The sequence below is a fragment of the Heloderma suspectum genome, chromosome 13 (genome assembly GCF_057233095.1).
Source record: "Heloderma suspectum isolate Gila_16-S chromosome 13, 16-S_ref, whole genome shotgun sequence".
Taxonomy (NCBI): domain Eukaryota; kingdom Metazoa; phylum Chordata; class Lepidosauria; order Squamata; family Helodermatidae; genus Heloderma; species Heloderma suspectum.
Window position 1 is genome coordinate 25,929,061 of NC_139470.1, and position 9,576 is coordinate 25,938,636.

The window sequence follows — 9,576 nt, forward strand, 5'->3', positions numbered from 1 at the left end:
GTTTAAAAACCCATAAAACAAAATGACCAGCTTAAAATGTCAGGGCTGTCTCTTCCAATGTTCTCTCTCTTCCTCTCTTGGTCTCCCCTTCCTCTCCACATACAGGATCCAGGCTGTGCCCACCACTGACCAGCAGCAATGGTGAGGATGCACTCCACTGTTCCTCTGAGCGCTTGTTGACTGCTTGCTCGAGGGAGACCATTGTTCCCTTCCAAACTGCATGCCAGACAGACCAAGGCATTCCTAACATGGAGCTGGTGCCATAAGGAGCACCGCACCTGCTGCTCTGCTGCCTGTCAAGCCATTGTCCAGTGCACTGGAGCCCTGCTGCAGTGGCTGGTGGGCAACCCTACACATGTGCCTTTCCTGTTCAGGATCCAATCCACTCCAGAAGCTGGTCAGTAGAGGTGATGACTTTGCCACATGTTGTATCTTTGGGGAGTGGTAGCCAGGGATCTTTCCCACATGCTGGTATGAGCTGGCTTCAGCTGGCCTCAGGATGGGATTCTGATGGGCTGCAGGCAAGGAGCTTGATGGGCCCTCCTCGGTCAGGGGCCCTAGACTATGTGTGAAGGGGAAGGCCTCTCAGGGTGAACAGGTGCTGCTGCCATGGTATATGAGGGAGTTGGTGGAGAGAGGAGAGGGATGATGGGAGAGGGATGATGGTGTGGAGGAGAGGTAGTGAGGCCTGCTGAGATGTGCTACCCACCAGGGCTAGCCTACTGGGAAACATATGGGGGTCTCCTGAATAACATGTGGTTTGACCCTTAGGACATAAAAAAACAACTGGCACAATAACTTCCAGATTAAGCATCCAAAAGCCAGTGCTAAGCAAAAACAGTGTCTAGTTTTGCCTTTGGTGGCTGTTTTTGCAGGTGGCACTTTTCCTGTCAGTGCATGCCGAGAGAAAAACTGTGGTTGTTTGATATCTGCAAGTCATGCAGGTCTTCAGGGAAAAATAATGATCATAACATCGTGTGTTCATCTAATTCTGTATTATCATGGCATGCATTAAGAGTTGCATGCCATGATAATACAGCTTGGAAAATCCTACCTATTGAATTTCTGCCTGTCACGCTATTGTTAAAGATACAACATGCAACTAGAACAGTATGCAAATTAATTTGATTTATGGACATTTCCATAGTTACTTCAGTTACAGAATTTTAAGGTGAAGAATTTGTGGGGGTTTAGCATACGGCTCTGGATGGAATAGCTTTCTTTTGTATGTTCATTCAAGGCAAACAGTGAAGAACAGACAATTCCTGCAGATAATTCCCCCCACCACTGAGAGAATGTGGGATAAAATAAAATTGCATGATATTTAAAACTCATTTTAACATTAATTAAATTAAAACTTACATAGTTCTTTTCCAGTGCATCAAAGCATCCCTGAATCCTATCAGAGCAGAAATAGTAATGAATAAATGCTCATCAGAAAATGTGTAAAAGCAGACAATTCTGAGCTGCCAAATGGAGTTTAGAGTTCACAGCTAACAAAATGAAAGGCTTTGGAATGTAAAACATGTGCCAAATTAATAAGTAGTAAGGATATTATAATCTCTGATTTCTGCAGGATATGGTTAAGGTGGTTCACAGAGTTTGTATAGAGTGAGGCACCAGTGCAATACCTATTCCTGTATTTTCTTGATCCTTTAGATTTGCCCTTTCTTACCATTTGACTATCTGCAGTGAACCCTGACATCTTTTATCTTCTCGAAGGATTTTTAGACACATGTCTAGAAAAAAACACACAACAATCTAGAGTTAACTAATGCTTACTAAGTGGATTTCCAGGCACCTTAAAAATTAAATCCACTTCGCCTTATGAGTACCATGAATATTTTTAAACACTTGCATATAAATGAAAGATTTAGCAACAGATCAGATGGTCCAAAATAGTTTTACTATCTTAACATCTAGAGCTTGTTTCCCATGTTAATTTAATTAACATGGGTGTACTATTAACATCCACTAGATGGGCTGTGTGTTTATTGAAGCACGACATATATGTTAATTAGTCCAGAATAATGATCACTCTCTATGGTAGTTCTGTAACTACACAATCCACATAAGCACCTTTGAAAAAGTAAGGAAAGCCATTTTACTAACCCAATTATGCCAATGACAAGTTATTAAAGGGTAACAAATTTGTCAGCACTGTGATCTTTCACATTGTAAATAGCAGAATATGTCCCTAAATGCAGAATCCAATACCTCCTGTGGCTCTCAGCTTTCATTTTTAAAAAGAAAGTTTCTACCCTTCATCATTGCAAAAAAAAAAAAAAAATGGAAATGTGTGGCAGTTTCTGAGAAAGTGTGAAAAAGCACAGGTCAAGGTGCTTGTTTAACTACCCTGAATGGGCATTAAAAGGTGTTAAGGAATAACTAATCTGCCTTAGTGATTCTGAGTATCCTGAATTTTTTTATCAGAATAAAGCACATCAATTTGGAGAGCATATGCAAATTTACATGATTCATTTTCATGATAGAAATTGGATTTTCCAGCTGCAATATTGTGCGGAGGAAGGGAGAAGAGCAGTTAGACAGAATTAAAATGGCTTTGAGTGAAATGAACCTTTGTCTGCTGTCCTTAAGATCTTCCAGAAGATACTGGTTTGAATTCCATGAACAGATCTGGCTGTGTTCCAAAATACTGTCAATGTTCTTCCTTTCCCACCTCTCTCCTGGGTTGCCCCTAGATATTAGGGTACCTGTGGCAGAATCTCCAAAAGGAGAGCCAGTGTGGTGAAGTGGTTAGAATGTTGGACTGAGACTCAGGGGACCTGAGTTCAAGTCCTCACTCAGCCATGAAGCTCACTGGGTGACTTTGGGCTAGTCACTGACTTTCAGCCTAGCCTACCTCACAGGGTTGTTGTGAGGATAAAATGGAGAGGAGGAGCATCATGTACACTGCCTTAGGCCCCTTGGAAGAAAAGGTGGGATATAAATGTAACGAATGAAAAGGTACCTGTTTGACAGAGCAAATTCCTGATAGATTGTGCCTATGGGTCAGGTGTATCTTACTCTGTATTTAAAAACTAGGGCGATATAGAAATGTAATAAATAAATAAGCTACTAAAATCTACCAGATCTGCCTTTCTCTATTATTAATGCTACTCCAAAAACTCCCCACCACACAATTCTGTTGTGAACTGTAGCATTCACTAAGCATGTACATGTGCTAAGCAATACGACCAAGCTGTTCACTGAAATCTCACCAGTCTCTTCACCCCTCATAGCTTTGGGTTGTCTTTTAATGGAGGTTATGCCTTGTTTGGCCTCCTGCATGGGAGATCTGGTGATGTGCAATAACTCCAGAGCAACCTCAGTCAAACAGAAGAATCAAAGACAGAGAATGTTGTTACCATCTAAATAGCGGGTTCCGTAAGAGCTTTCTGGGAAGAGCCCTCGGAGGTAAGTTATACAGGAGACTGAAATCGCCAGCAGCCTTTTCACCAGAACCATAGACTGTTGCTCAGAGGCAACTCTGTTGGGAAACAGAGCTGTTTCCTGAAAAAGGACAAAGACAAATTTCCTATTGGTTTTAGAAAACAGATAAATAAGCCAATTATATGACCATACGGCTGGTCCCATGTTTTGTACCTTCAGGGTTTTATGTTTCTGCCCAATATGCAAGACCTGAGCAGTAGCCATATTAGTTCAGTTTGTTGTTTTCCTTGTGCTGCTGGGACCTGGAAGAAAACAAAATACATTAGCTACTTGAGAAATGCAACAGCTGGATCCATACTATCTACACCAGGCTGGTAAACAGCCATTAGACTGGTCACTAAGGGTAAGCAAGAATTATTTCTAGTGGACCAGTTATTTTGGCTTCTCCCCCTGCCCCACCCCACCCCACCCCGGTCAAATGACCCCTACCATAGGCATGTATAAGCAGGCAGGCTCATTCGTGTAAAAAAATAAATTGTGGGCTTGCACATTTTGGGGGTGGGGGTATTTTCAAAGCTGAGCTACACTGGTTCCCACATAGTACGGTTGCTGACAGAGCAGTGACATGAATCCTTTTCGAGACAGATCTGTACCACAGGCTGTTCACATTTGCTGAAAGCATCTCTGGCCATATCATAAATGGCTCAGCAATGTCACAAATTCAGTTCTTGTAAGTTTTGCCATCATCCAAAGGGCCAGCCCTACCATTAGGTTGAATGAGGCAGCTGCCTCCAACAGGTGATTTGCGGGATCAGGAAAGGGCAGCCAATCTGGTGGTTAAATGTCTGGGCCAGCTTGAGAGCTCCAGTATGGATGTGAATGAAAGGAACAGAACTCCTGAGTAATAAATAAGGGGGAGAGGCAGTGCTCCCCCATTCCTAAAGTTGGTGAGCCAGGAACACATGTCCTCCTCTTAACGTGTGTCAAGCATCCGTGTTTTCAGTGCCAGGGCTTAACCCTAGGATATATGAAGAACCCAAGAAAAGTGTCCCTGAGCGTGTGCAGAGTGCATTTCCATCAGTAAAACTCCCCTTCCCCCACCTCAGTGATGGAGGGAAGTGCTTCTTCAACGCCTGAGGGGCTAATAATTGCCCTTCCCGTCCAGTATTCTGTGGGGCAAAGGAGGGCAACCTTTTCTCTGGGGAGGCACAAGGCAAGATGCTCTCTCTTCGACACTAAGGGCGCAATCCTACGCATGCTGAGACCGGAAAAAAAAAAAGCCCCACAACTCCCAGCATGGCCCAGCCGGGGCAGTAGGGCTTTCTCTGTCTAAAAGATGCATAGGATTGCGCCTCAGGCCCCTCCAGACGTCTTTGATCTGCGAAGGGTTGTGTGGGCTGCCTCTGAATGAAAGACATGGGGAAGGGGGTGGGTGCTTTCTTCCCTCTCCCCTCCCCATAGATATGTGGGGTGAGGGGAGAGCGAAAAGGGGCATCCCTGAACCCTCGGGTGGGGATGTCTGAGGCCGGTCCCACCCCGTCGCTCTCCTCAGGCCGAAAGGGCGGCCGTTAAATTTAGGCGGGAAAAGGCGGCGTTCCATCAACCTGAGGAGAAACGCTCTGAGGGAAACGGGGCCGCCGCTGCCCGAAGGAGGAGGCCGCGAGGCGCGCTCGAGCGCCTCTGTGACCCCGCCCCCACCAATTCCGCCCTCGCAGACCCCCCCCCCACACACCTCTTTCCCGCCTTCTCCTCCCGCGTCCCCACAGCGGCTCCTTCCTCAGCTCTCGCCTCTCCTTCATTTCCCCTCACAACGCAAGAGCCAGCGCTTCCCCGAGGAAGGCCGCCGAAAAAGATCCGCACAAAATTTGCACGTGCCGATTGTCTGTGCCCAGATACACATTTGGAAACAATAGCTGTCCTTTAAACAGAAACATAACCCGTCTCGCTATAGCGGGGGCGACGGTGACCGGGCAGCCTGCTCCTCAGGCCGCCGCCCGGGTGCTCCTAGCTGTCGACGGGCAACTTCAAACACATAAATGAACAAACAAACAAACTTCAAGCGCCCCGGGGCTCCCCTTTTAGGGTTCTTTATCTGTCGGTCAGTCGTGAACGAGACAGCCCTTCCAATTCAGGACTTCCAAGCGAGAGGGCCGTCCCCTGACAGCCCCTCAAATAGAGGACTGTCCTCTGTAAACTAAGACACAAAGAGCCACCGAGGGGAGAATCCGGATTTCTCCTTTCTGTTTGTGAGCTTCCTTGTCCAGCGTTTCACTTCATTTGCGCGTGTGTTGGTAGTCCTATTAAAATTATAATTATTTCTATTACGAAGGGTGCCTGGGATCACACAGAGGACTATGTCTCCCAAGTTAGGCCATCATCTGGAATCACCTTCCAGATGTTTACTCCTGTGGAGGGGAGAAAGCTCTTTGCTTTAGCTCAGTGGCCCTCTTCTCTTAATTATTACTCATATTCCAAAGCTGAATCCGGGGAATTAAAGCAGCCATGGCAGTATTAGAAAAAATATGTACGGGGGGGGGGCAAGGGACAGAAGGCGCAAAACGCATTTGGTGGGGTGAGCTTTGTCCCACATGTTTGACTTCTGGAAGAGAAAGAACGATATCTTTCACATTAATGGGACCATCCTAAACAAATTTTATGGGCTGGTTTTGTTTTGTTTCAAGTATATGTATTAAATGTATTCATACATATTTATGTATTATTTAAATTTCTAATTCAGCCTTCATCCACAAGGCAGTGTATGTTTGTTGTTTTTTCCGTCAGTCACTTCCGACTCTTCGTGACTTCATGGACCAGCCCATGCCAGAGCTTCCTGTTGGCCGTCGCCACCCCCAGCTCCCCCAAGGTCGAGTCCATCACCTCCAGAATGTCATCCATCCATCTTGCCCTTGGTCGGCCCCTCTTCCTTTTGCCTTCCACTTTCCCTGGCATCAGCATCTTCTCCAGGGTGTCCTGTCTTCTCATGATGTGGCCAAAGTACTTCAGTTTTGCCTTTAATATCCTTCCCTCAAGTGAGCAGTCTGGCTCTATTTGCTGGAGTTTGGACTGGTTTGATCTTCCTGCCATCCAAGGCACTCTCAGAATTTTCCTCCAGCACCACAGTTCAAAAGCATCTATCTTCCTTCGCTCAGCCTTCCTTATGGTCCAGCTCTCGCAGCCATAGGTTACTACGGGGAATACCATTGCTTTAACTATGCGGACCTTTGTTGTCAGCGTGATGTCTCTGCTCTTAACTATTTCATCAAAATTTGTCATTGCTCTCCTCCCAAGAAATAAACGTCTTCTGATTTCCTGGCTGCAGTCAGCATCTGCAGTAATCTTTGCGCCCAGAAAGACAAAGTCTGTCACTGCCTCCATGTTTTCTCCCTCTATTTGCCAGTTATCAATCAAGCTGGTTGCCATAATCTTGTTTTTTTTTTAGGTTTAACTGCAACCCAGCTTTTGCACTTTCTCCAATATAAAAACCGTACAATTACAAATTAAGGAACAAAACAACAACGAACACCCCTGTTCAGCTAGCAAACCAACAAAAACACACAAGTTTCAGCTACAAAAATATTAATCAAAAGCAATTACATTTCAAAGGTTTAAATCTTAAAAAGTGTATACTTTAAAATGCCTGGGCAAAAATGTAACATTTTAATTTGGCCTCGAAAAGAACACAAAGTTGGTGCCAATCGTATCTCCTTTGGGAGGGTATTCCAAAATCCTTTGTAATTGCATAGTGTATTTCTCCCACAGATGGTACTTGAAGAAGGGCCTCCTCTGAAGATCTTAATGCATGGGCAAGATAATAAATGTTGTGAGCCGTTTGAGGATTCCATTCGAAAAGAAAGAGATAAACCTCCTAATGAATGTGTGTGTGTGTGTATAATATCTGAAATGGAGAAAATGTTTTGATGGAGTTAATCTTTGAGTAAGCATGCTTGGGACTGCATCTATCTTTTAAATTTCCAGTTTATTATTTAGTTTTAATTTGTATGTGAAAAGTGCCTTTCCTTCAAGTAGCCACAGAGATCAAGCAATGGGGGAATTATTTTGCTGGGGAATGCTTTCCCTCATCCTGGCCTATGAAAATCAGGTTCTGGAGTTAAGCTGCAGCTTACGTTTAACTCCTATCCTCCAGCTGTATATAGAGCTTAATTTAAACCAAGGCCCAGCCCCAGAGCCTATCTGGACCTGGAACACAAGAGATGGTGATAAAAATGCAAACCTCTTGTTTGGATTACTGCAACACATTATTATGTGAGACTGCCCTTGAAAAGGTCTGGAAACTTTAGCTGGTCCAAAATAGGGCCGTGAGATTGTTGTCTTTTTGATCCCAGGTATGGAAGAAACTTCATTAGCTAAAAGTGAACCTGCACGTAGCCAAGAGTTCTGGACAAGGAAGCATGATTATGTAGATTGTGTGAGACAAGCCTGATGAGTAGTCATTCATTGACTACTCTGATGAGTAGTCAATGAATGATTTTCTCTGTCCTTCTGGTGGATTTTGTATCTAGCCTACTGTTGCCAAATGTGCCTTTGTCTGTATCCAGGTCTAAATTAGATGAGCTTCCTCTGGGCTTTGAAAACCTGGCTGTTCAGGTGGGCATTTGGGGTTAGGTTAGGGTGTGTTTTTTTTAGAGTAATGTTGTTTTGTTCAGTTGATTTGTTGTATTTTGTGTTATTTGTATTGTACGCCTCCTAGAGTGGTCAGGTAGCTGGCCAGATAGGCGGCTAATGAATCTAATAAATAGTAGTAATAATAATAAAAATACCCTGAGAATTATTTATTTATTAAGCGACTTCAAGGATTCTCTTCCATACATGTCTGTTTGTCTTTTGTTCAGCTGAATAATAAAAGTGAACACTTGGAAATAAACAGAAGAAAAGTTTTTCTGTGACACAGGTGTCCTTTTTTATTTTCCCAGTCTCTAAAAAATGTTAGTTTGTTTTAAAAACCCTTACACTGCTGTAGGTTTTTACTTTGGTTTTTACTCTAGTTTTATGCTGTTTTACACTTTTTAGCGTTCTTATATCATGTTTTATTTTATTATGCTATTATATTGTATGGTTTTAAGTTTTGTTTTGTGAACACCCCCCTCTCCCCCTGAAAACGTCAGCTATTTGGCAGCATGGAAATGGAATAAACAAACAAAGCCTGTGAACACGTGCAGCATGCTGTTACCTTAGCTTGCATATATTTGGGATGAGGGAAGGTAGATGGATATATTAGCAGATTTTACAGAGCTATGACCTTTAAATGTAAAAATGTCCTTTCTGGGTAGGACAGCTTACTGAAGGCTTGTTTGGACCAAATGCTGCCACCAGGGTAGAGCACCATGGTCTTCCCCTAACAGATGGTCTTGAAAGATATATCGGTACACACTGATATTTCTCCATGAGACTCTGCAAAGGACAGGATTGGGGCCCTGTCACACATCTGGGGCTCCCTCCTGCAATGCTTTCTAGGGCCTGGTGAAAGGGAGTCAGTCTTCAAAATGCAATGTGCATGCATAACTCCGTTGCATGAGTGTATGCTATATACACCATAGGCAGGTTAAGGGGGGCGGAGCTGCTTTTGCAGGCTGACATCTTTACCGTCAGCCAGCCCCCCCAAGTCCATCTGCTGCTGGTCCTGCAGAGCCTGGGACTTGGGCTGGACTATATATCATCAGCTACGAGGGATCAGAAAACTCTGCATATATACTGTGTATCCCTGCTGTCATTGTACCTGTACTGTGTGCATTTAATTTGTCAGCTGCTTTGGGAGCCAATCTTGGCTGAAAAGCGTGTATCAATATCATATAATAAATCAATGAAATATGACTGCACGGTTTATTTACTGGAAAAAGTATAGTTAATTGGGAAGGAGGGTAAGTCGCATTCTGTCTTCATATATAATAAACTTGCAGAGGTCTGACTGTGAGATTATATAGAAAACGTGATAATGGTTTATCCTGCATACACTGAAAAACCCCTCACTAGAACAAGGTCGGCTTTTCAATGTTCACCCAAATGTCCAGCGTTTCCACTGGGAAATGATTCCCCGCTAAAAAAAATAGGGGTGGGGCTCTTTCTGATCCTTCCCCTTCTCCCGAAGCCTTCACATTATAGTCTCTGCCTCTTGCCACGAGACTCCCCCAATTTAAGATTTTTGCCGTACAGAGGTTGGCGGCCACG

General features: G+C 44.1%; 1 protein-coding gene across 6 annotated transcripts in view; it reads right to left on the bottom strand.

Moving 5' to 3' along the window:
• HORMAD2 (HORMA domain containing 2) overlaps window positions 1–9,515 on the bottom strand; it is a 51,913-nt gene extending 42,398 nt beyond the window's left edge. For 2 of the 6 annotated variants that reach the window (XM_084819357.1, XM_084819354.1), the window contains exons 1-5: window positions 5,126–9,515; window positions 3,607–3,695; window positions 3,369–3,513; window positions 1,676–1,739; window positions 1,363–1,399 (exon numbers count right to left, since the gene is read on the bottom strand). In XM_084819357.1, coding sequence (XP_084675483.1) covers window positions 1,363–1,399; window positions 1,676–1,739; window positions 3,369–3,513; window positions 3,607–3,657 — 297 coding nt within the window. In that variant the 5' untranslated portion in view covers window positions 3,658–3,695; window positions 5,126–9,515. Of the gene's footprint in view, window positions 1–1,362; window positions 1,400–1,675; window positions 1,740–3,368; window positions 3,514–3,606; window positions 3,696–4,494; window positions 4,594–4,997; window positions 5,093–5,125 lie in introns of those variants that run through there. The other 4 variants (XM_084819355.1, XM_084819358.1, XM_084819353.1 and 1 more) reach the window with 4 other exon arrangements.
• Between the last annotated feature and the right edge of the window lie 61 nt (window positions 9,516–9,576).